Source organism: Hirundo rustica, chromosome 16 (assembly GCF_015227805.2).
Source record: "Hirundo rustica isolate bHirRus1 chromosome 16, bHirRus1.pri.v3, whole genome shotgun sequence".
In the NCBI taxonomy this organism is placed as follows: Eukaryota; Metazoa; Chordata; class Aves; order Passeriformes; family Hirundinidae; genus Hirundo; species Hirundo rustica.
The window spans coordinates 4,569,678-4,597,024 of NC_053465.1; the positions used below are offsets into that span (position 1 = coordinate 4,569,678).

Consider the following 27,347-nt stretch of genomic DNA (forward strand, 5'->3'; position numbering starts at 1 on the left):
GCCACGGTAGCTCTCAGTTTGGTTTTTTAATTCTTTCTCCCATTTGGCTTAGACTCTCTTCATACACCTGGCTTGTTTTTGGTGTCACCAGCATCTCGATGCTGGAGCCACTGGAGGAGGTTGTACTGACTCACATGTGGAACTGTAATGACTTTTTATTCATAATTGGGTGAGCTATTGAAGAGATACTACCAAATTGGAAAGCTGCATGATTTGGGGTTGAACTATTCAGATAAAACAAAGCTTTGAGTTTAGTTGGATCCGGTTATAAAGTCCAAGCAGGAATAGGACTGATGCCCCACCTAATCAGTTCCCTTCCTTTAAATATGGAAATCTTCAGAGCCTCTGCTATAAGAAAATTCCACATATACTAATAGTCTGTAGATCCTTTTCTTTCTTCACACACATTTAATATGTTCAGAGAGTTCTGGTGCAGTCTGGTTGCACTTGTTTCAAGTTGCTCATGAAATCCCACCTCTGACTACAGTGGGTTGGTTTATACATTATTCAGTAATAAAATCCCAGCTGAATAGGGAGGAGAAAAAAAAAAGTTAAGTATCGGAGTGGAAAGCTCACCAGGTCCTTAGCATAATCTCTCTGGTTCAGACCTGCATTTCTTTTTCTATTTGAGCTTGTCTTACAGTGGAGAAGAGTGTATCATTCCAATTTCAGACAGAGCACTACCTGCTCAGCTCAGGCAGATTTAAAGTTTTTCTTTTGGTACATCACATACTTTCCAACAGCCCCTTCCCCTCTCCGAAGGGATTATTGTCTAAATCTGCACCAGGTCAAGTGAAATAATTAAGCACAAGCTGGCTCCACTAATTAACTTATCCACAGACCATTGTCTGTTATTAGCATTTTAAAGAGAGGCTTTGTTAACTCCTTCTTCCTAGACCTAGTACTACTTTTTTAATAGCAGAATTGATTCCTGTGAACATCTTTGGCTCCATTTCTTGATTAAATATTGTCTTCAACAAATTTGCCTGAGGTTATGGGATGTTTCACCCTGCATCAGTTACTTTTCTTAACTGGGCATAAGAAGAAGGCAGCTTGAATGCGAAGGACTGTGACTGTCAGAAGACCAAATACAGAGTCTTGTATTCTGAAATACTCTTAAAATAGAAAGTTCTCAGTGTAAACAGCAGAGAGGCTGTTACATGCTTTGTAAAGTATAATTTAAATTGTGATGTATCTAGTGTTTTTATAGTACATCTCATCTGGAACAGTGTCAGGATCATGGTGTTTGTATTTGCAGAGGAAGTAATACTTCCAAAAATACAGAAATGTGTGCACAGGGACCAAAATGTGGGCGTTTGCTGTTCTGCATCACGAATACTGTCTATTTCCTTCAGTTCTGTACTAATTAGTACCCAGAAAAGCGGCAGAAGGTGGCTCTTTGAAGGGGAGGACTGTTCTTGTCAGACACTTGTGAGCATCGCTAGGCTGGCTATAAATAATCACACCATCAGGTGCTGAGGTTTGGGTTGTTCTCCATTCACTGCAGGCTGAGAGAGGGCTCCTGGACAAGGCCAGCAAGGTGTCACGTGCAGGCAGGATGGAGCTGTGGGTTATTCTTCCCAGAAATGCACATTAAAGCATCTAGGAGCTTGTACTAGCAGAGCCAAAGTGGTGAGGCAGTTTGTTCTTTTGTCATGGTAACCTCACCATTTTTCTTCTAATTTTTAGGCTAAATATTTTCCTTTCATTGTTGTTCTGTTATTCCAGTTTCTAAAAAATTCCGAGGACTTTGTGTAAGAAATCCTCATTAAATAGAGTACATGTCAGTACAATCATGTTTTATTCAAGCTATTCATTTTTTGCACTTAAAATGCTGTCTGTTCCAAATGCCTTTCCAGGAAAATAAATGTGGTTTTCAGCTAAAGTAAACAGGTCGCATACTCAGTGACCTCAAATCTGATGGCTCAAATTGAGAAGGGGAACTAATTGCATAAAACGGCAGTGACTTGTATTATCCAGATGTTCAATAAGTTGGTCTTTCCAGCCTTATTTATACAAGCCTGAAAAAATAGATTGTAGTTTCCTATTCCTACCAACATGGACTTCACCTCAGTTTATAGGGAAGGATCTTGTTTTAATGGTTCAAGCTTTGGGCAGATGCCCAAGGAGGGGTAAGACTGATTGCAGCTGCCTGAGGATGGGAGTTGGGGGTTGTAAGTCAACAGCAAATGACTCTTGTGGAAGTGGGAAGCTTTTCTGCCAGGTGTCTGCTGTTCTAAAGGGAGGGTTCGATGCCACCCAAGCAGGAGCATGCCAGATAAAATGCTCCTTCTTAGGAGTCACTGTGGTCACCTTCTGAAGGTGAATTTCAGAGAGGTCAGAAGAGCATCCTTGTCTCTTGAACTCAGGGCCAACCCTGTGGTGTGCTTGTAGCAGAGTAGAGCTGGCCCAGCCACAGAGATCTGCTGTGATCAAAATACCCTACCCTATATTGGGTGTGTTTTGCTCCCAGGGGAGCCTGTGCTGATGTGAAGTACGGGATGAGAAGATACTCCACACATTACTCACTCTGGAAGTGGTTTGTTTTGGAGATGTGTATGTTTCTGCAATTATTTTAGCCATTAAACTTCAGCCCTGAAAATGCTTTCATCTTGGCTGATTCCATCTTTTTGTGGCCATGGCAATGCAGAGGAGTGTGATGGGAAATGCATTACCAGATTTGTAAATTATTTGCAGTTCCCTCCCCCCGTATCTTTGATATCAGAAGACGATGTTTGACAGAGAAGGTAATGAACAGTATTTGCTGGTAAATCAGCAGCTAGACATGGTTTGAAAGAAAGCGTATTTGAGCATAAAAAGACAGTCCAGAAGAGTTGCCAGTGCTGTGCATTATCAGAAGATTTGCCCTGCGGATGAGCAGCGGAGCAGGTTCCACCAGTGTGTGCTGGAGAGGAACTGGGTGGCTTCATGACTTCAGGGTATCAGCTCTTGACAAAGCAATTGAGCAAATTTCCCTAGAAAAATAGTCTGCAGAGAAACCTGCAGGGCCTCAGATGGTTCTTAGGGTAGGTAGCTCATCCTCAGCTCTTTTGCTCATGGCCACATCCCTGAGAACCCCTAAAATAAAAAGTGGGAGAATCTCCCAGATCTGTCCATCAGATTAGAAATTGAAGCATCAGGAATCATTTATGTAGGTGATCCTGATTAAGCAGGAAACGCCCCACAACATTTTCCCCACCCCCAGATTAGGACAAATTAATGATTTTTTCTTTTAAATTGTAATTACCAGTCAGAAAATAAAATCTGGAGAGATTTAGCATTTTTGTTTTAATAGCTGCAAAAATGTCGCATTGATATTGGTCTTTTAAAATGATGTTTGACATTTTGAAAGATCAATTTCTGTCAAAGTTAGCTCAGACCATTAAAACTATTTTTAAAAGGACTCTTTTGCAATGTAAAAATAAATTCCAAGTGAGGGAGAGCTTTCAAGTGCCCGTCCTTGGGAGCAGTTTCATTCTTAGCGTCTTGTGATGAAAAACCATTTTGTCATAATACTCTCCACCAGTTTTCATCCTCAGGCCCCTTCAGCTCTCTATATGGTCTCTGCCACTACTGTCATCCAACCATATCAAAATGGGTATTTAGGGATGTTCTTCCCAAAACTAATTCCAGTGTTTGCAATGAGCTGCTAATGTAACTCAGAGTGACCGTTGCCTGCAGGATCAGCATCTTCAAAGGCTGACTGACACATTTGAGAAATAGATTTTGTGTTACTCTGCTCACCCCAGACTCTGTGCCAGGGCAATTCCGAGAGGGGCACGGGCACAGTCCTTTCCATACAAGTTCCATAGGGAATAAGGAAAGCTAAGTTCCAGACTTCATATCCACATGTGCAGGGGAGCGTTCAAGGAAAATGCATCAAAACATCTTGCAAAAACGCATTTAAAGTTACGTAAATTATTGTCTGCATTTTCACATGCAGCTATTTTCAAGTCTAACCAGCTGTATCTGATTGAAGTGGCCCTAAATAAATAGATTGTTACATAAACACAACATTTGTTTGGGGATTTTTTTCCAGTAAGGTCTGGGCCCTGTTTGCTTTGCAGTGTTGCACAGACTGTGAGAAGGAGGTGTCTGAATTTCAATGGGACATTTTGACACAGAAAAATCCCATTCTTAGTATGTTTGGAGTTTCTAAGTCATATGGTGACAGCTACCTTAAAAGAAGACGCAGTAAATAATATGGCACATGTTTTGCAGAGAAATTGGAATGCAAGCAGAAAGTCCAAAGGGGTGATCACATTTCATTTCACGTTTTTCACCCTATTTCGGTACATGGAGCCAGTGTCTGGTTCATGCTGATGCACTGAGCAGGCGTTCTGCTGACAGGCTCCCCAGCAGCAGCTTGGGTTGCTGTTTGTTGGGAGGGGCTGGTGTTTGCTGTTCCAGGAGAGCCCTTTGTCACGATCCAAGGCGATAATGCCTCACACTCTGTGTTATCATCTGCGTTATCTTCTCACAGATCAATTACCTGATAAAAGGTGACCCTGAGCCAAGCCTTGGTTACTCAGTGCTGCAAGTCCGGTCCACAAAGTTCAGAAGTCCTTATAGAAGTGCTTTCTAGCAGGTCCCAAGGTTCTGTAAATGAGGAAATAAACCAAGTGACTCCAGGCACAGAGATGCTCCTCTGCGCTGTCTCTGTTCTGAACCAGAATAAAACATGAAAGAATAATCTGAAAGAAGTGACGGGTTTTATTGAAGAAATAATCAGAGAGTCACTTATCAGAATCAGGAAACCTGCTTTATCCTTTGTTGCATTATAAATAAGAATTATATTTGTTCTTGGGAAACAAGCCTGAAGTACACTGCAAGACATTATTATGAGTGATGCACTGGGAGGAACTGAATAAATACTGCCTGTCTGCCCCATTAGGTGGTTTTGTTTCTTACATTTCTCTGTTTCCTTTACCAGGAAAGAGTTGCTTTATCATTTCAGAGGTGTACTCAGAGGAGAGCCATGACTGGTTTGCTTGTGAGGGCCTGAATTCCAAGGTGACAAGAGGAAGGATGCCAGGCAAGGGGTGTGGTGGTGGGGAAGGAGGCAGGGGCTGGGGTCTCCAGGTGTGCCCCAGCTGCTCACTGTCCAGGTGGGCTCTCCTGCTGCAGGGAGGACACTGCTGACCAGGGCAGCCCATGGTGGTGTGGAGAAAACAAGAAGGAACAGGAAGAGGGAGAAACAGAAATGGAAGGAAGACACATTTGTAGGGGTAGAAGATTAAGGAGGGTGGAAGAGAGGAGTTTACTTTTTCCACTCTTGTAGATGCTTGCAAAGGCTGTTAACTCTGGATTTGAAGGGTTCTAGAGGACGCCATCCTAGACAGAACAACAGACATAGTGCAGCATCCTCTCACGATCCAGGCATCTGTCAGAGCTGCAGGCACGAGCTCTTGGAGCTGTGTGTGCCGGTTATGTCTCGCGCTAGGTGATTAGATGTAAAATTACACAGTATCACCCGAACTTGGAACATAAAACCACTTCCATGCTCTGTCTTGACTGTTCATAATGTTTCTTGGCAGAAGCTGTTGCAGACACCAGCTTTCAATCCTTCCAAATTAAATGTCAGTTGATGGCAGCGCCGTCATCAGCGGGAGCGTCCTGCTCATCCCGCTTCCCCCGGCGCTGGGAGCGGCTCTGCACCTCCTCAGCTGGCTGATGAGCAGCTCAGCTGGGAGCAGTTTCGAAAGAGATCTTTGACTTTCTTTGGCTTCCCAGAGGAATTCATAATTATTTCCTCCTTTATCATGGAGTGCAGCTGGAGTCTTCGGCTCCATTAGAACTGCCCTGGTAATTTCACAGTGTGAAATTTACAGCAAACTAGGGACATTAACGTTAAATAAATTTATGCAACAGCAACCCTCACCCAAGTCATTAAAAGTGTGTGCAGTTTTTAATGGATGCTTCAGCATGGCATTTGATAAGTTTGTTCATTTCTTTTCCCAGTCTGTTAATTATACATACACGCACACATTCTTCTGCCAGTGGTATTGGTGGAAGCTGGCTGTGGCCACGGATGTCACCTCCTTGCAAACACTTTAAACGTGGCTGTAATCCCAAGCTCAGCGGAGTGAGGAGAGGCTGTCACCAAGAGTGTCTTGGGCGGGGGAAAGTGTGAGAGTGTGGGTCTGTGTGCAACTCCAGTAATCCAATTGTGCTATGTAGTGATTCTGAATCACGTCTATTTGAAAAGACAGGATATCATAAAGGCTGCTAATATGGTGGAAAATTGTATTAAGCTGAGACAAGACAAAGTTGATTATGTGCACGACTAGTGCAGATGTGCCTGGCACTGGTCGTTTATGCATATTGATTGATCTTAAATACAGCAGAGCAGGGGATGGGATAGGGTTTCTATGGTTATTGATTTTGTTTCAGCTCCTTGGGCTGTCATCGGACGCTTTCAGATCCGACTGCCTTGACCAATACAAGCCCTGATCAGAAAGCTTGATAAGAAAGCAGGCTCGGGGCTGATGTCCTGGCCAGAGAAAACCTGCTGGGTATGTCCTTCGAGAAGCAGACGTTCAGGAGCCCCCCTGCTCTTCAGCTTTGTGCAGCCGGGGTGTGGAATTCACTGGGAGGCTGCAGTTGGGCTTTTGGGCTGCCTTGCTGGATGTTCCCAGCGTGGGCTGTGCAGGAACAGCCTGGAGTGCTCACGAGGGTCACTTTGCTGCGTGATCCGCTTCGCTTCAGTTTACTGAAGGAGGAGACTTGGTTTCCTAATTGTTTAATTTTGGCTTCTATAAACCTGCTGGTGCAGAACTGTTGTTTTTCCACCTCTCCCACATTCCAAGCAGTGAAGCTAGGAGCAGGAGGTTTTCATCCTGTTCTTTGGTTGTTGTCTCATTCCTCGGGAGTCTTTATTAAGACAGTTTTCTTTAGCCCTGCTCTGCCTGGAGCCACTGACCTCTGCCACCAGGCAGCCTGGCTTCCAATGTCTCTGTGACTCTGCAGGCATGAGCCATTAAATGGCTTTCAACTGAAAGAGAGGAGGTTTAGATTAGATATTAGGAAAAAATTCTTCCCTTTGAGAGTGGTGAGGCCCTGGCACAGGGTGCTCAGAGAAGCTGTGGCTGTCCCATCCCTGGAAATGTCCAAGGCCAGGATGGATGGGGCTTGGAGCCACCTGGGATAGTGGAAGGTGTGGACCCCCATGGCAGGGGGTGGAATGAGATGAGCTTTAGGGTCTCTTCCAACCTAGGCCATTCCATGATTCCATGATTCTCTGATCACTGGCATGGAGCTTCAAACATGATGTGGGAGTCAAATACGATGCTGGTTTTCTGATAAACAAAATATTTAGGAGTAGAGATAATGAAGCATCTAGCGGTCAGTAAAAAGGATTTGTGGCTATTTTTACTGGGGATTTCCTGATATCCCAGCCCTGAGGGTTTTTATATGTATGGGCATCTCCACCTACCGTGGCTGCAGCCTGAGCTCTGTGCAGGTGAGTCTGCTGGCACAGGTGACTTCATGATTGTGGTTTAATTCTGAAAGAGGAATTTGTAAGCACGTTGAATTGAGTAATAACTTGTTTTGATTTATATTTGAGCTGAGGTGAAAGAAGTCTGCCTGTGATTATGGACATCAAAGACAATATATTGAAATTCAGTTTTCTAATGTACACATCATTTATCAAATCTCTGCCCAATAATGCCAACATCTGCTGCACAGAAATACAAGGTGATGGATTACCTGCTTCCCACCAGCTTTCTGAAGGCCAAGGAAGATAAACACAGGATTCTTGTAGAAATGTCAAGTTCAGGCTGGGGAGAGGGACTGAAATCAAAAACCCCAGGGCAGTTAGCAAAATTCATAAGCAGAGTGAGAATTTCAGGGACCTTGCAGTCCTCAAAGGAAAGAAGTTTCTTTGTTTCTTGCTGTCACCAAGAGCACGAGCGACCCACCTGCTGCAGGCAGAACGTGTCACCTTTTGCAGAATTTGGCCTGGTGTAGTGCCTGCTCTTGAGATGCTGATGGTCTAAAAAACGCACATTTTTTACATCTAAAGCAGCAGCGATCTGGACTTGGATCCATAACAGCCAGTTCTTGCCTGAATTTGGGAAAAAAAAAAAAAAAAAAAAAAAAAGATTATAAATATGAATTCCAAATTAAATCCAGGAAAAAATAAATAGCAGAAAACACTTTTATTTCTTATTGAGCTTCTATTCAGTTCCTGTTTCCTGTGTTGACAGTGTAAGTTATACTTGGGCGGGAAAAAAAGGAAGCCCACAAACATAATTGCAACCATGTCTAATTAGGCAGAGCTATGTAAATTTAGCGTTTCTACATGATTATAAATGTCAGGAGAGCCTTAGATAAGACATGAGAGTTTTGAGTATCTCTTGTGTACCTAGTCTAAAATATCCTTATTGCTAATCCTATTCATCTGGAGTTGCTTCCTAATTAGAATATTTATGGGCTAATAAGGAGGTGAACAAGACACTCCAGGTCTGTTCCAAAGGTGAGAGTAGGGATTCATTAGACTCGGCGCCTCTGTTTTGATTGCTGTACAATGTAATTACCATTGGGCTAGACAATCATTTTAGATTTACCTTAACAACAAATGTTTAAGAAGATTCCTGTGGTTCTGTCTTTGTGCCTCGGTCTGCAGAAACCAAAAGCAGTGATGTCAGCAGCTTTGAGAGGTTTGGGGGTTCCTGGATGGTTTTTTTTTTCCCCTTGTTTTATTTTCTGAACTGTTTTGACCACAGTCTGTTCCTGATGTTCCTGAGTTTTGGCCATGCCAGCTAAAAGTGAATCTGGTTTGCATATTTTATGAATTCATGTTTTATGAATTTTATATCACTAGGACCTGCTCTATAGGAAATGCTTATTTTGATATTTTGGTGGGTTTTTTTCAGACTTTTCACTCGCATGTCTATAAACCAGTGACCTGATACAAAACAATTTTTGAAGTCAGATAGAGTTTAGCTGGTTTTAGGTTATACTACCGTGAAAGCCCTGGGAGTGCCTGACATTCAGTATCTGATTCTTTAAGCCCCACTTTTGTCTGCAGACCGCATCTGAGTTCTGCAAAGCAGTGGCCAAAAAATGCTGAATTGTCCCTTTATTTTTGCCAGTGCTGTGGCCACTCTCAAAGTCAACTCCTTTCCGAGGGCAAGCTGATCAAAGCAAAACCTGGGGGGGCTTGATCTCTTCTCTATCCTTGCCATTCTGATCTGGTTGTCTGGGAAAACAACGTTCTGTGGCTTTAAAGGTGTGATCAGAAAAGTTGTTAAGATGTCAAGTCACGTTACTTCGAGTCTTCTCTGTATAAATTACAGTGAGGTGCGGTGATCTCATAAATAATGATAAATATAGCAACATTCTGCTGCTGATGGAAATCATTATCAGCCATTATCAACTTTAATTAATATATTCACATTATTCAAATCCAGGTAGGAAATATTCTTTGGCATCAAGTCTGGAGGAGTATGGATTATGGCTTTTGTGCAGCTTGAAAAGCAGCTGGCAACGGGGAAGCAGCTCTGGGGAAATGTTTTGTTTAGACTTAGGGTCCAGCCCGTTGATTGTCCCATAAACATCCCCCAGCTTTCCTTGCTTGTGGGCAAGGACTGGTAGATATCACATTTTCCAGGATTCATTCTTTCCTTGGAGCACTGCTCCTGCCCTCGAAGAGCTTTCTGTTGTTTGTGGCATCTCAGTTGTCTCCGTAGCAACCAGGGTAATGCTGGGGAATACACAATCGAAGATGCTGGAGATGAGTACTGGTAGCAAATGTTCTTTAACATGAAAAATGAGTGAAAACAAACAGAAAATATGGGCTAAATAAACCTCTGCTAGTTCTAAATGGAATGGTTCTTGAAAATTTCCATTAGGACTTAACAGCTCTTTAAATAAATGGCCAGTATGTCCCCTTCCATCTGAGGGTTTCCATCTGTTGATTGTGTTTGTTTGCTTTTCTCCCATTTTGTGAAAATCCCGAGGCCCAGTCCTTCTGCACACCCAGCCCCTGGGTACAGGGCTGAACATTCCCTTCCTCTTGGAAAAGGAGCTGAAAATCATCGGACAAATGTACCCCACCTGCCACTCCAGGAGCTAACCCATAAAACCCTGCATCCACACCTCCTGTTGCCCCTGGAGCGTGGCCAGGGGCCTGTTGCAGCTTTCCAGGAGACACAGGAGGGTTTGTCAGAGCAGGAATTCCCTGTTCATCCACTGTGCTCAGCCAAGGGCAGAGGGCTCTGCTCTGTGCACACAGTCGAGCAGGTGGGAAAACTTCCTGAAGAGATGTTCCTGCATCCATCTGATCCCTCTGTGCCTGCCCCTGCTGATGCCTTAATTTTTAGCTTTTGTGTTTTTCAGACTCTGTGCTGCCCAGGGGTGCAGTTCTGAGCTCACATTCAGTGTTAGTGAGCTCTCCTCACAGAGTAGGGAGACAAAACAAATCCTTTTCCTGCTGCGCACCAAGGACAACTTTCAGCCCAAAAGCACAAACAGTGGCTGGAGGGAGGAACAAGAAGGATGGGACCTCACAGCCTGGAGCTGTAACTGGACAATTAAACTCCAATGTGCAAATGGACCAAAACTTATAAAAGTGTGAGACCTTGTGACCATTTGTCCATTTTGTGACCATTTTTGTTCCACCTTGGCTGTAGCCCTGGTCAGGCTCTTGTGGTGCCCAAGGTGCTCCCTAAAGGCCTTTCAGTAAATACCTGCTTTATTCTCCAGCTCTGTCCTGTCTCTGTTTCAGGCCAGCCCTCCCAAGGCATCGCTGCCCTCTCAGCATGCCAGGAGCCCAGCTCAGGGCAGATCTCCACAGTGTGTGCAAAATCTCTGGGATAATCCCTGTCCCTCAGACATGCACCCTCTAATCTTTAGACCAAAGAAGGTGCCAGCCTAGTGTGGTATTTTCTGTTCCAGACAGAGCAGTGAAAATGGGATCTCTGTGGTGTGTGCTGTGTTTTCCGTGGGAAAGGATCCCATCAGTGATTCCATGGGCTAATGGCTTCATTAGAGACATTAATGACTCAAAGTAAGGACCTGCTACAGCTGGTGTGAGGTAGCACTTTGTTTCTGCTGTCAGATAATACATCTCTAAATTTGGACTGTTCTGTCATTTCCTATGAGAAAAAAGAAATAAAAATCCATACAGCTCCCATTAACCAAGAGAGAGAGGTAAACATTGCTGTTAGTGGGTGAGATAAAACCTTTTCACTCTGGGACACAAATGTGAGTTCAGCTTATGATAAAATTAAATGCATTTCATGATCTCACCTCCCTCCCCACAGGAAGTCAATCCATTTCACAAAATTCTTTACACACACTTATCACAGCCTCCAGCTTCTTCTGAGAGAGCCCAAGGACCGGAGTCCTAAATCCCTTTGCATTCTGCCTGAAGAGGATGGTCCCACCAGCTCCACATGGAGCCTGCTCTTACAGCACTGCTTCTTTCTTGCAGTGAAGAACCTCAGCTTCTGGTTCTTTTACTTTCCCAGCATGGTTTTGTCTGAGAAGTGGAGGAAACAGAGCAACACACATCCAACATTTACTTACTGTGAGTTCCTACACCTGAACCCGAGGTGAACGGCTCCACAGAAGCTTTAACACTGCTGTAGGAGGAGGAGAAATACGAATTTGCTTTTCCAAAAGTACACGTCTCACTGGTATTTTGGAGAGTCTTAAACTTAGAATCTCATCAGCTCCTCCTAGATCTGCTGCAGGGCTAAGATGTTCAACTGGATTCTGAAGAAAATAGGGATGCAGTTTTGGGGATGTTTCCCTTGCATTGTACAGGCAGCCGAGATTTTGGAGCGTGGACCACAAGTGAGATGGTTTCACTGGAATTCTACATCACAGCCAAAGCAGAAATAGTTTGTTTTGAGGGAATTCTTCGTCCCACAGTGTCCAAGTTCCTTTGTAATTGACAGAAATATCAGTACTGGAATAAGGACTATTGTTCGCAGTTAACATAACCTGAACAAATTCCAGCTCACATGTAGCACCTTAAGTGGGATAAGACACCCCAGGTTTATGGCAGGGGATGGGTGGCATGAAGCAGATCCTGTGGAGGGCCTAAAGCACTGTAAATCCACACCCCAGCTTGTCTCACAACATTTTTTTTATGTACCTATATCCTCATTCTGCAATTACATTTTTGGACTGGTTCTGTCACTGAGCACAAAGCGATGAATTGCTGCCCAGAACTTACAGTCAGTTTATTTACATGTGCAAAAAGTTTCTTTTTGGATTAATTCTGGTTAGGGAACTGATGCAACTCAGCAAAAGGACTGTCTTGCACATAGAAACAGACCTGAGCTGAGGGTGGGGGGAAAAGAAGTAACGTTGTGAGGGTGGATTTAATCAATACAGTTTTAATTCTGTGCATAAAGAAGGCTTAAAACTGCATTCAGCGTCTCCAACTGGACTCTGCAAACCAATGAATCCCTCTGAAAAAAGAGCTTTAATTCCTCTGCCTGTTCCCCATTTGAGGAACAGGAAGAGTTCTCAGCTTGCAGAAGTTTAATGAGTATGAATTTGTCAATATTTATGCCTACAAAGAAAATAAATATGCTGGCATTATTTATAGCACTTCAGTAAGCTCGTCAGAGCAGCATCATATATGATCAGGTCATGGGTTAACAAGGATTTATTTTCTTGGCAGAATTACGTTTTCATTTCAGTCTGTTACTTTTGAGTATTTGATAATGTAGCCTGCTAAATTCAGGGTCATTTTGCTTCTTGTATGAAATTCAGCACTTCCCTACATAAATGTTTTTTTAAGCGGAAATGTGTCCAGAGCTGGGGACAGCTGAAGTGCTGAAATTCTCTCTTGCAGTTAATAGCCAAGAAACTGCTACATTCCTCCAATTTTGTAACTGCAAGAATTGGATTTCATCACATAAAGCACATAAAGGTGGTCGGCAAGTTCCTCTTTCATACCTGGTGGCAATGTGAAGTTAATTCCATATTACAGGAACCTGGGAGGTTGTCTAGGGGGTCTCTAGAGTGCCAGTTCCTTTATAAAATTGCCCCTGCTATGATGGAACCTGCTCCTGGTCACCTAAAGGCCTTTGACACTTGCAAAGATCCTGCACATCCCATAGATGACAAAAAGCATAGAAATTAAATGGTGTTTGATTAAGGCCCTGATCTGGGAAAATTAAATTTTGCCTTCAATTATTGCGGTGCCTTATGGCTGCTGCTCCATCCTCTCGTCATGAAAGGGCCCAAGGTACCCTTCCAAAGGTCTCCCTGTACAGCTGGGACAATTGAGGATTATCAAAAACCCTTCTTGGTCTACTCCCTCCTCTTTCAAATTAATAAACAGGGCATTGCAATTTCACACTCCTTAGATCAATCTGCTTTTCCTGGAGCTCTGCTCTGAGCAGCCCCTCTCCTGTCACTGACATGGAGCAGTTTCCATGGATGGCAGCGGCTGCTCTCTTTGGAGTCTCACCTGGCTGTGCAGACACTCTGCTAAGGCAGATGCGATTAAGGCTGACAGGCTCAGTATGGGGAGGAAAACGTCCCTGCTCATCACAGCAGCTCCTGCAGTGGCACTCTGCCAGCCTGGAGTCTCAATCATTTCGTTTATCAGCAGCTTTTCAGTTTATCATGAAGTCATTTGTTCCTGTTCCTCACCTGCCCGGTTTTATCCCGTGTGTGAAGCCCTGTGAGCGGGCAGGACAGTGAGCTGTACTCCCCAAGGCAGAGAGCAGCTCCCTGGAGGGCAGTGCAGCCCTGCTGGAGCTGGGCCATGGCTCCCTCTGAAAAGCATCTGCAAAACCTCCGAGTCGCCAGAGGCTGGGGTTCAGAGCTCACTGTGCTGTTCCTCTGCTGGCTCCTGGGGTATAATCCAGCCCAAAAGGAGGTTTGGCCGATTGCCCTGCGGGCAGTTCCTGTTGCAAACCCACGCTGGGTCGGTGTAGCAGTCAGTATTTTCCTGGGATCACTGCGTCTCGTTCCCCAAACGCTGTACCCCAGAGAGCAGTGAGTGCTGGCAACCATCAGGAAGCTCCATGGGAAGCCCTGTCCTATGAAGACTGCTCTCTGAAAATAGTTCTTCGTTTTGGTGGTCTTGCTTTAGTGAGAGTACACATTCGTGACTTCTCTCAAATCCATTACAATGTTCATAAAAAATCCTTCTTTTCTATTTGTCTAGTACAACTAGATATAAACATCAGGATCATTAGCCTGTAAAAAAAGCTGAGATGCCTCCTTCAGAAAAGTGTAGCACTTTATCCTCCATTAATCCTCGACCTTGCTCAGTGAATGATTTGCACTACTGAAGTAATTCTAGCTGTGTAGCATTTGATAAGTTATCACAAACTTTATGTTGTATTTTTCTCTGGACCTAAGTGGGGTTTTTTCCCATCAGATTCAGGTTTGAATTGTAGCCCATCTGTACCAAGACATAGAACAAGTATTGAATCAACTGCATGTCTTTATTTCCATATTTATTTATGTGTTACATCTTTAACGTTATTAATATTTACACAATTAGCAAGATCAAATATTGCTCATGTTCAAATGCCTTTCGTTCTTTCTTGTCATGGGTCAGAATTTCCAGCCAGAAAAAAAAAAAAAAAAAAAAAGTCCTTCACTCACAGGATAAAGTTTCAGTTCATTTTTCCACAGCACTGGGAATCTTTTTCATTGCATCTGTTTTCATGTAGCCCTTTTCCAAGGCAGGGAAACAAAGTCTTTGCAGGCAGAGCTGGTTTTCACAAAAGCCCCCTTTACTACTTCCAACTTCACAACCAAACTGAATTTCTTTTCCAGAAGTTGTCAATCACATTCTCCCTCAGCAAATCGACACAACATGACCCTGCCCACGCTGGGTGAAACAGCTCTTAAGAGAAATACAATAGGGAGCATATCACATTAATCTCTTCTCTGTTATTTGACTGTTTTCCACTAACCTTTCCTTCTGCCAAATTTCATTAAATCAGCTGCTTTTATGGCTCTAACCTGTTCCTTCTCTGTTTGGACATTCCCTTCAATTCATAAGGCACATATGATCTGCAGCCAGCAGGGACTTGGCCAAGCCATTTTCTTAAAATAATTCTCAGCAGCGAATAACAAATGACACCCAAATGCCTTTATTTTATCCAGACCATAAGGAGTCAACACAGTACAGATGCCCCAGACTTGTGTTGTGCTCCTGAGTGCCAATAATTTTAAAATCCAGGATCTTAGTGTTGTTCATACCATGTGTATACATATAGAATTAGACAGAATGGTTTGAACATATTACTTTGATTTTATTTTTCTAGTTGCTACACTGACAGATTTAAAAAAAAAAACAAAAAAACAAAAAAACCTCATGTTCCTCAGAATAAAAAGGTCTGGCTACATCAGTGGTGTCATGAGTGTGGAATTTCAAGCTTATCTTCAAAAATGAGACCAAGTATAAATAATGAGCAATATTATTAATATTTATTCACCTACACTGATCCTCCTGATGATCTTTTTCAAGCTTCCAGCCTTACAGAGCTTAAAGAAGGGAGTTTTACCTGAATTGTGAAAGGTTTTTCTTCCTCTTTCTAATCAAGTGTGATGCACCAGAAAACAAATCAGGCTGATAAAAACAGAAGTCAGACTTACAAGAAAAACAGCTGTAGCAGCTAAATGGCTTAAAGCAGAGAAAGTAGGAAAACAGCATGTGGGGCTAATGATGGGTGGTTTTCAGGTTTCAGAATACATTAAGGCATTCTCCCTGTTTATTAAATTGCTCTGGCAGCATTTGACAGCAAAGGTTTTGTGGATTATAAGACTGCAATGGACATAACTAGGATATTTTTTTATCCTAAAGCCTGGCCTTTGGGTAATCACCAAGAAGTTACACGCTGCAGGAGGAATTTACTTTGCACAAGTCCAAAGAAGGTTGGTTTTTTCACTTTAAAAAAAAAAAAAAAATGTTTCTGAGATTGTTGTTTACTTTCCCTTCTCTGCCTTGAGATTTTGATTTTTTTCTGTCTCAGCACTCACTCCTTTTGTCAGTAAGTGGCAGAAAGCACCTGGAAGCAGCATCAATTTACTGCTGGCATATTTACCACGGGGCACCTCTCTGCAGCACCAGGAGCTGTGTGACCACCCAGGCTTTGAACTATTGCTCGTCTCTCCCTGCCCAAGAAAAGCCAAATGTAATTTCATGGTTTTACAGAAATCGCCTCAGCCAAAAGTTAGAAGGCTTATTATTCCTCGGGTCTCCTTCTAAGTGCTCTTTGTGAGATGACCTGGAATCTCTGGGGCATAAAGGCTGGAAAGTGGTGATGGGAGTTGGGTTGGGGCTGGATCCTGTTCCTGGGAGAGGCAGATGAGCACCAGCTCTGTCTTGTGAGGAGGGAAGGGGCTGGAGATGGGAGCTCTGCAGCCTCCCTCATCCCAGAGGCCGAGTGCTCCAGCCAACAAATGGATTTCTCTTCCTGTGGTATCACTGTTAGATAAGAAAGAGTTTTAATTTCATTTTGAAGTGTTATTTTCAATTTCTCTGATGCGCGGAAAATTTAAATGACCTGTTAAAGGTCACTTGGGGAGGGTTTGGGAGAATGCTAAAGAAATCCAGATTTTCCAAGCTGCAGCCTGCAGCCTTAATCACAACCCTCCTCTGTTCTGGCACAGTGGCTGTAGTCAGAATCGAAATACATTATCCGAGATATTCATCACATCTCTTTTTTTTAGTGAAATTTATCTGTAGCTCATTCCAGCTCACTGCCATCTCTTTGCATGACTGTCAGAAGCAGGTAATTCAGTTTCCTTATTTCTCCCCTGCTTCCTAGTGGATTTACATCTAATCTGGAGTTTGGATCACTGAAAGGAGAGCTGCCCATTTCTAGTGATTCTGTGATTCTGATGTTGGTATCGATGAGAGAACCGTATGATTCGCTCATTAGCTGACAATCTTTCTAAGCAGAAAAGCTGATACTATCCAAGGACAGAGATACTGCAACGATGGGGTTTCTGACAATAATTTTGATAATAATTCTGACAATAGTTTTGAAGTCAACTCATAGCACCTGAGGCACTTCACTCAAGTTTTGAGAAATGCCTGTGCTCAAATATCAGACAAGAAGTGTTGTGGCCTCTGTTGCCCACCCTCTGTAAGTGGGAATGTGGAACAAGTATAGGGTTAATAACAAACCCCAGTGTGCTGTTAACCTTGGACACAGCACACTTCTGAACGTTCTGCTGCCACCAGTGGTGGCCAGCTGGGGTCAGAGCCTGGCAAAGCCTCTGCAAGGTGTGTTGGGGTCACTTCTCTGGTTTTGGTGGCTGTATTTTCCTGTACGCTCCTTCCTTTGGGCAGAAGTTGCTGCATTGAAATTCCACATTTTTCACCTCAGCTTGGGTGTTTTTTTCAAAACCTTGATAGCCCAGGCTCAGTGTCTAATCCCTTAGGCATAAAACTCAAAAAAAAAAAAAAAAAAGGAAAAAGTATCTATCTCAGATGAGTGTGGTGGCAGCATATTGCACTCGAAGCACCTCTGTTCCAGTTTAATGCAGCCCTTCCTGTGCACGGTATTGTTGGCACCAGACATTGTTAAGAGAATCATTAAAATGATCCATCAGGATCCCCAGCCTGTCTTACCATTTCCAGTTATTCAGTTATTTGTCTGCTGTGCGTTGCTTTTGTTTCTTTTTTTTTTTCTTTTTTTTTTCTTTTTTTTTTTTTTTTTTTTTTCTCCCTCTCCCGGTTCTGTCTCAGGGCTGTTCAGTGCTTGGAGTTTCTATTTCTGAGCTTCCCCGTGTATCCCTGACAACCGGCAGATCGCTCCTGGAGCTGAGCTGCTCAGTCAATAGCCCTGCTCCCGGAGCGGGTCCGCAGCTCCCTGAGAGGAGGTGGATGAGCGATTCCCTTTGGCTCACAGACCTGGCTGGGAGGCTCCAGGGAGATGTGGCCAGGCCGCTGGAAGGTTTTTTGGGTCTGTACCCAGCGCAGGATCGGTTTCCACTTCACCGCTTCCCCTGCCTGAATGACACAGGGAAAGGCAGCCCCGGGCAGCAGCCGCTGAACTGGTTGGTCTCACGCTACTAAAAGGCCAAACAGAGTAGGCTCCTGAAAGGCTTTCTGGCATTCTTTGATGTTGTAACCTCTGTGTGATAAAAAGATTATATTCGCTTCCTTTCAGGTTAACTTTTAAAGCACTTCCTCCTGCTTTCATAGGAAAGCTCAGCTTGCCAGTGCTGGGTGTTGGACCCACCACCAGAGGCTGTTTTGCTCTCAGAAGCTGCCACACCAAAGTGGAAAGAGCTGCTAAAAGCTGGAGCAGGTCCCATTTACACTTAAGTGAGAGATTCAACACCCGCCCTGGGAGAAGCTGGAGAAGTTAATGGTGTTCCAAATGGGTCAAAAGGTGTAAATTGTAACACATTAATATATTAATCATAGAGTGCAGTAGCTTAGGAGAGAATAAGATGAGATGTATAAGGTGTGAGATCCCCCAGGTTATGGGTCTTAGGTGTCGAGAGGGAAAGTGTTAAGAGGAAGTTTAATTGCTGGTTGTTAATCAGGCTGCCAGGAGAAAGCTGTTAAAGGTGGATGTCAGTATAGATCCAGTGCCAAGTGAAAATCCTGAGCTTGGCTATGGACCTTCATTTGTATCAGGCAAAATGGTTTTTGAAGGGCGCTGGAACAGCTCCTGCAGGCTGCAGGTGTGGATGGAACTGCTGTGGGTGGTGGGACTGAGGCACAGAGGAGTTTATTGGTGTTTGGGTGGTGGCAGGCTTGGTCAGAGGGTCTGACCAGCACACCACGGGCCAGGGTGTCACATCAGCACCTCTGCTAGGAAGAAAGGCAGCCTGTGAGCGCAGGCTGTTCCCAGCAGAGTAAACTGTGCCTTGCTGGACAGAGCCACCCCTGCCTGGGGCTCTGCCGTCACAGGCAGCTCATAAAATCAAATACACCAAAGGCTTGTGAAAGGGGAGCACCTTGCTGTGCTGGAGGAGAAGCCAATGTAGCCCCATCCAAATGGAGAAAACAGCCCTGGCTGTTTGCTTCACTGTCTGTGGCTGTGCAGCGCTGAGCAAGCAGCCCAGTTTGTATTGAAGAATGTTCCCTCCCTTGTTTAATGCCTGTCTTAGCAGGAACATGAACACCTCAGGTAGGGGCTGGTGCTGTATAGCGAGGCTGTGGTGGAGCAAACCTGCATCCTTCAGCTCAGGCAGCAGGCTGTGCACTGGGATTTACAGCCCAGGGGCTGATGTCTGCCGAGGACTCTGCAGCCACGGTGTGATGCTGTGGTGTCTGTGAGAAATGGAAAAGTCGAGGTTTATCAAAGGCTCTGCTCAACTCTGGCACAGGGGTGAAGCTCACTCAGCACCACCATGGCTGGGAGAGCTGCAGGTGGGCTGGGTTCTCTGGGTGTTCTGTGAAAGCTGCCTTCTTCCCAGAGCTTCCAGAAGAGGGCTTTCTGCTGGAAATGTGTTTGTTTAACCCAGGCTGCATAGGGAGTATTAAGGGATAGATGCTTTAAAAGCTTTTCCTGTGAGCTTTGTGTAAGTAGTGGCTAGTTAGGTCTTTTCAGAAAAAGGACTTCTGCTTGAGTCAAGTGAAAGTTTATTTGTTTTTAAATTGTCTTTCCTGGTTCTGGTGCAGTATTTATTAATGGTGTGTTTGCCATCTCTGATAGCCAAAAACGTGAACATGAAGTCTTCACTAGCATGCAAAAAAAAGAAGAAAAAAAAAAAAAAAATAGAAAACAAATCACAAGAACATCTCTATTCATCTCAATGGTGTTTGAAAATTAGGAGGAGATGAAAAAAACATACATATAAAGAAGATGTGAGGACAACCACGGGAGGAAATAGAATTTAGATTTTCTATCTCCTTCACCAATAGATTCCTACTAATACATTCTACATCCTGGTAACCTTATTTGCTTTGCCAGACGTGATGCTAAAATTAGCTAGTCATACATTTCCCAGGAAGTAGTAATTAATTGGACAATATTTGTACAGAGCTCTGAAAATGTAGGTCCTAATTTTGCAAACCCTTTGTCCATAATGCAGATTAATTTAATCACATAATTACTGCATTTCTGGACTTTGGTATACACAGTTCCCCAGCCCGTGTGTGATGTATAATAATTGCCTGTGTAAACTGGCAGTAGCCACGTTTCTCAAATCCTCTGCGTGCACGTTTGAAAGTTGGGATCACAGGTAGCACTCCATTACCAGGATTTCATTTTAAAATACTTTGTTCTTTTCTGTTCTGTCTCTGAATACGATTTACTCCTGTTTATGCTCTCTCCCAGCAAGGCTGTGCTCAGCTCAGCCAGGGATTTGAGCCGGCGCTTTCCCTGCCAGCCTCTGCCTCGATGGGGAGAGCCGCTCGCAATAACTGTAATTTTGTTTGGGGCACCTGGTCCTTGTGTGTGCCAGTGGAATGGGCTGGTTCAGTGAGAACCATCAGCCTTTTCACATGAACAGTCTGTGCTGTTTGGCCCGAAAGGGGTTTTCTTCTTTGTAATAAATACGATCGACCAAATTCGATAAATCAAAATTTGGAATTTTATTTGAGAGACAGAATGACAGTCTCGGACAGCCATAATTAAAAGGACAGTGTCGAGGCCGGGGTCGGCGCTGGGTGAACAATGGTAACACACTCTGCCAGTCTGTTATCCCCCAAGTTCACATTTCTAGCTTGCAGCAGCCTCTTTTTATACACTGGATTGCTGAGAGAAACTCGGGATTTCGAGGGTCCTTCCTCCAAGGCATCTTCATTAAACATTCATGTTCCAGTTCTAAGAGTTTGAATAGGGCAGCGGGAAAGGACAGTGCCGTTAATGGTGGGGTCCAGGTGTGGTGTGGAGATGTTAATTTCAGGAGGAGATGGACTAGATATCGATCTGATGTAATCATCTGGTTCTCTGGGCTCTCATCTCCTTTTTCCATCGTCATTGTTCTTTTTCTAACGCTTCCCGGCAGAGGCATTTTTGGGTCTCCCTTTCTGGTAATTCCAATCATTTTTATCTCGTGTCCCTCCCATGCCTTTTCGGGCTAGAGAAATTCCTGTACTTTTTCCGAGCTACTTTCCTCTGAGTTAACTCTTAGCATACGAGATTAAAACAAAACTTATACTTATAGAGATTGCATTACATTTTATATCTTTTAACACGAATTAACTTTAGGACATATATCACATTCTTTTTTCTTTTTAGAAAGTTGTTTGTACACAGAGAATGCTGAGCGATCTGCCTTCTGCTTTAGCTCAATTTGTCATAATTTCTACCTAGGCCAAGAGGATTTAGCCCTAATTTAATACATTCTTTCGAACGTTTTTGCTCCCCAGACCCTCTGTCAGATTCCTCCAGCATCTCACTTCTTTAGTGGTGAAGGACCTACTAATTTCCAGCCTAAATTTATTCATGGCCAGTTCACACCCATTTGTTCTTGTATCAACGCTGTCCTTTAGTTTAAATTGCTCCTCTGCCTTCCTAGTGTTTATCCTCCTGATGTTATTTATAGGCAGCAATCATATCTGCTATCAGCCTTCATTTTGCTAGACGAAACAAGCCGGGCTCTTCCAGGCTCTTCTCCGGCGACGGGCTCTTCAGTGCCGGCACCTGGTGGGGTCCGGGGGGCTCAGCAGCGAGCGCAGGGGTCTGGGTTGTGCTCAGCATCCCGATGAGCCCGGGGTGCTTGGCACAGGCGATCAGGATTGCCAGATGCGCAGCGCCGGGAGCTGCACGCGGGGCGTTTGCCAGCCGCGTTTGTGCCCGCTCGGCAGCACGGGGACAGCCCTCCTTCCTCGTGTCCAGTGAAACAGCTTCCAGGGAAGTTTTGTGTATTTTTTGTATTTTGTGCGATTAAATCGCATCTTTCTGTTACCCACTTGTCCTTCTTCCAAGCTGCCATTCCTCCTGCACGAGGCACCTTTTTAATCAAGCCCTTGACTAATTTCCCATTAACCGGCTTAACAAATTCCTTCAGCTAATTCCCATCTTCTGGAATTTAGCTGATGTATTTCTTTGGGGTGCTGTACCAGATGATTGACAGAAGAGCAGACAGATTAGATCTGCCACAGTTCCTTTAATTATTCCTTCCTTCATAATTTTTTCCTTCAAGAGTCCTTCTTAGTTTTTAGGTCAGACTAAAAGCTCTGCACTTAGCAAGATGAGTTTTCTTCCTTGGCTGGAGTAAAAACAGCACATTTGATTTGCTGTAGCAAGATCTGTTAGATTTATTAGAAACCCTTGCCACGGGACCTCCCACAGGCTTCACTGGGGTTGGGTTTTTAAACTAGACCCTCTTGGGCCACAGGCTCATTTCCTGAGTTCCACAGCATCACCATCAGAGCAAACATTCAGAAAATGTTAGGACCATTTTGGTTTACCTCTATGCTGTAGTTTCTGCCCTGTGCTATTTAAAATGTCATTTTTGCAAAGAGGGAGAATAGGAGAATTATTCTGTATTATCAAAATGCCATCGAGAAAATGTCTCTCATGCTTGGGGGCATGAGGCTGCCTTTTTTTTTTTTTTTTTTTTTTTTCCCTGTCCTTTCTTTTTTTCTTTTTTTTTTTTTTTTTTAATAGTCTTAACAATAATAATACTATTAGGACAATAAACTGAGATGCCCCTGGAGATGATGTGACAAATTGGAAGGACATGCTGAAATTGAAATTGATTGAATAGTTCAATAAAATCAGCTTAATGCACAAAAGCAAAAAGATTAGCTAGAGAAAAACAAAAAATCAGTAATTTGTTATCTGCTGGGGCCAATCTCACTGGAGATTGAATTAGTTATAAACTAAAACTAGGCACTTGAAAGGAGCACCCTTGTATGCCCACAGCGCTGGAGCCTTTCGGATGGAGCTGGATGTGGATGGCAGCCATGTGCCTGAGGGTTTGGCAGATCAGATCTCAGACTATCTCCTTCTGGTGGACTTGGCAGCGTTGGCTTTATGGCTGGACTCGATCTGAAAGGTTTTTTCCAACCTAGATATTTCTATGATTTCGTATGACTGAGTTCCAGTCAACTTCCCGCACCGTTCTCCACGTCAGAATCCAATTTAGCTCTAAACAGAACAGTTCTGTGTTCAGTTGATGGAAATCAGTGTGACTTTGGGGATGTCTCTAGGATTCTAGCTCACTCCTGATGTGTACCCAGTGGCTGCAGCTGCCTCTGCTGTCCTGAGATCCAGCCCTGTCTCCAGCATGTGCGTTCCCATCGTGATCCTGCCTGATCACTCCATCCCTTGGAGATCTGCTGTAATTCCTCCCATTTGCTCACCAGGCTTGGAGTGCCTGCACTTGCTGCACAAGAGCTGTGTTCCTTTGCCATCCTCCCCTCCTTTCCATCCTTCCACACCAGCTCTTCGTGGCTGGTACATTTGCACATTTTAATAAATTCTGGCCATTTTTCTTCTTTCTCTCTCTCTCTGTGTTTTTGTTTGTTTGTTTGTTTTCCTCCCTTTTTTTCTCTTTTTTTTTTTTCTGTGTGTGTCTCGTATGATCTGATCAGCATCTTTCTTTTAAACTTCTTTAATGTAGTGTTCTGAATTTGTGTGGGGTTTTTTATTAACACTGCACAGCTCAGTGAATGGTGCTTTGTTAAATAAAACTACTCTGTTGTAAACCTGGGGTCTGTGAATACACATGCGTAGATAGGTTTTTCTCATTTATGTGAAATCTGGTTGCTGCTAGTTTTTTAAGTATCCTCCCCACTTCTATGGTTTAAACTTTCTGTTATTTAAACCAAAACATTTGGCCTGTTAGGAAACACTTCCATCAGCCTCCCAGGTTGTGTATAACAGAGAATAAGGAAGGAAAAGCTAAATATGAAGTAGAAATTATATTCACTAATAAGGACATTTCAGCCTTGTGCAGTGCTTTACAAATGGAGTAGTGAACAGCAGCTTCTTGCATGAGGCAAAACAAGGGCTAACAATAGTTCCTCCCTCATGTTTTATTATACAAGATAGGAAGAGATAATGAAAGTGCATTTCCATAATATATTCCAGTTGCAAGGTGCTGATGGATCCCTAAGTGTGATGTCTTGTCAATTGGGCAGGTCAATTAAAAGCCCTGGAATCAAGATAAAACTAAAATGCGGGTCTCTTATTCTGGCAACTCAGAAGAATTAAAGAACTGATCCAATTACAGCACTTCAAGGATGTTTATATGGGAATAAAGAGACCTAATTGACCTAATTCTTGCCCTTTGAAGCTTCAGAGGACATTTGACATTTTACACACGCTTGTAGCATTGGCACCTTGAAGGAGCAGCCCTGGGTACCTGAGCTGTGTTCTGGGGGGAGCTGGTCTTGCCTTGCATCAAAGTCCCTCCACCTGACTTCACAAAAAGGCTTTTCCTGCATAAAATTCTTCCTCCACTGGGTTTGCACACCCCTGGGGCTCTCTGATGTGCCACCTGCAGCCTTAAGGAGCAGGGCTGTGCTGAGCTTTTGTCTGGATCCTTCCTTGCTCCTCTTGCATCCCTTTGCCCACTTTTCAGGGGAGCTTTGCTTTCCTATCTGCCTGTAAAGTGCTCTGTGAACATGACACGTAAACAGTAGTAAATTCTGCAGATCTAAATGAAAATTTATTATTGAGGCTGGTTGTAAAGATTAGGAGACTTCTCTTGGTGCAGGCAGATATTCCTAAATAAAGAGATCCCAGGAGGATGTGGGACACATGCAGCATCAGATGGCCTCTCCTATTTTATTCAAGTTTATTTTCTAGTTGCATTGACTTACAGCATCCTTTAGAACTTCACTGTGTGATTTTTATGGCTGGCTCTGTGAGGTTTTTTCCTTTGAGAGCTGTGTTGTAGGGGGTGCTCAGGAATTTAAATTAATTCTGCTGAACTGCTGTTTATTGCATTGAATTATTTTTATTTTTTTTTCTTCCATACTGGACTTAAATTCTCCTTATTTACCAAGATTGTGTTAAGGATTGAAACACGAAGAGCATTTTAGTGCTTTTTGGGCATCAAACTGTGTGAGCAGAACGAGCTGGAGGGCGGCCAGGCAACATTGACGTCAATTTTGGGGGTATAATGTTCTTAGCAATGTTTTCAGTGAAAACACATGAACAAAACTTTTACTGGCTTTCGGAAGACAGAGGCTAATGTTGCAGAAAATACTTAAAAGTTAATAAAAATGTCAGCTTCAACCAGGGAACTTTGCCCATAAGACTTTTATTTTCCCGTGAGACAGGCGATGTCCACCAATCTCTGCAAAAATCACTTCAAAAGCGTTGCAGAAAAATTCATTGATTTTGGGTTTTTTTACTAACGTTTTTAATCCAGCTGACTTCTTAGTCTGCTTAAAGATCACACTTGTACGTGGAAAACAAACCAAGGTGTTTTACAAGGTGCCTTGTTTTGTCTCTCATCTTTTCCTTTTCTTCTTTCTTTTTTTTTTTTTCTTTTTTTTTTTTTTTTTTTTCCAGAAAGTTCAGCAGTACATAGTCATTGTTCAAGCAACAGATATGGAAGGAAATCTTAACTATGGTCTCTCAAACACGGCCACAGCGATCATTACGGTGACAGATGTGAACGACAACCCCCCTGAATTCACCACCAGCACTGTGAGTATCCGCACATCAGCAGCGTGATGCATGGGCACCGTGGTTTTAATTCATGGATGTTGATATCTGCTGTCTCTCCGAGCTGCTTGGGCAGACAGGAGGAGCTTTGATGGATAACTCTGGAATAAAGGCTTTCAGGGGAGAAAAAGGGAAAAGGGAGAAGGCTGATTCATGAACCAGCAGAACTGTTTTGGTGACCGATTTGGCCAAGGCGCTGAAAGGAGCTGAAATAACGTGGCAAGCAGCCCATGTCTGATTGCACCAAAGAGGATGCAGTTGTTTCATAGCAATTGCCTGTAGGAATAGCACAGTTATTAATACTTAGGAGTAAAATCCTGAGCAGTGAGAGATATTTGGGGTTTATGGCTTGGATACGATTTCAAGAGGGCTGTAAGTATTCTGAATGGTAACAGGGAGCTGGTAAAATTTGTATTTCACTGATAGCTCTAACAGATTATTTGTGTGGGCTGGTAGTAAACGTGTGGACATTCTTCAGGACATGTGGTTTTAATCAGTTGGAAGATTTTTCTTACATTTTATTTGCACAGTCTTCTGTTCTGTTCTCGTGTGTTCCAAGGTATTCCTGGAGGGCAAGGGGTAAAAAAACAGATATAGCAAATGACAAATTTTTAGAGCTGGTTAAGGTAAAAATGAAGAATTGGAAGGTGAAATGATGTGGTCTGGTTCATTCCAGCCTTCATAATCCGTAGATGTAGAACATCTGAAATGTGCATGGTAAATTTAGAAATCACAGAGCGGTGCAGAGGTCTATATGCTAATAAATGAGAAATGTTTGTGCACCCCCTGTCTGTATTCATATGAGGGTCAACAAGGAGCAGTAAGTGATGTATCTTAAATGAACATCAAATCTTTACAAATACAGAAGGTCCAACTTCTTTGTGCTCAAGTCTCTGAACATCCTTGGAGGAATTTTTTATTATTTATCTTATTCTGAATTTTCATTCCATCCTAAAGGGTCTCTAAATATTTATTAGCATAGGACCAAAGTTTCCCCTTGGTTATACTCTTACAAACTGCAGATATGTCACAGACCTTGAGGAAGTCATGCAGAGCCCAGTTTATGCCCCTGTGGACCCAAACTGGATTCATGTCAGTTCTGGAGTCTGGGTCCTTCCTTCCCATCTCCGTCAGGAGCTGGGCTTGGGGCTGTGATGTGCTCACTCCCAAACAGCATTTTTGCACAAAGTGACTTGGAGCTAGATTCTAAGAGGAAGAAAGGCTCTAAATCCCTCCTGAGTCACAGCAAAATGGGCACCCAACACGTTTTAGGTCTGGGCATCAATCCCCAGGCCGTGCTGCTGCTCCAGTGGATGTCACAGCACACCTGTGCTTCGTGTCCACCATGGATACTCCAATCTTTCTGTTGAAAAGTTGTGGTTAAAGATCTCCTTCAGTATGGTACAGTTGTAAAGAGCCATAAAAATCCAGCACTTGGGCTGTGTGATCCTTTCTCCTGCCAGGACAGAATTATTGCCTCTGAAAGGAGCTTTGTGTCTGTGGGGCCACTGGACCTTGCACCAGGGCACTGCTACAGCTCCCTGCGGTGTGGGGGGGACTTTATTCTGCCAGGGAATAAAGACCTCTCTGCCCTCCATTTGAGTGAAAAAGGAATGACATCTAGTGGCTGTGTCACTTCAGCACAGGCTGTGGGGTCCTTGTCTCCAGGACAAGCTGGGGGGTGAGGTTTTGGGGAGCAGGGTTGCTTGCACGAGCACATCGGTGCCTTCTGCAGGGCAGCATCCCCTCCAGATGTGGTGTATTTTAATGGCTTTCCAAAGCACTTCTCTCCAAGCTGATGGAAGGTGGGATGAT

General features: G+C 43.6%; 1 protein-coding gene across 1 annotated transcript in view; it reads left to right on the forward strand.

Annotated features, from left to right (window-relative positions):
- CDH4 (cadherin 4) overlaps window positions 1-27,347 on the forward strand; it is a 419,139-nt gene that overhangs the window by 352,178 nt on the left and 39,614 nt on the right. Inside the window, exon 8 of the mRNA XM_040079951.2 lies at window positions 25,377-25,514. Within this exon, the coding sequence (XP_039935885.1) occupies window positions 25,377-25,514 (138 nt within the window). The remainder of the gene's footprint in view (window positions 1-25,376; window positions 25,515-27,347) is intronic.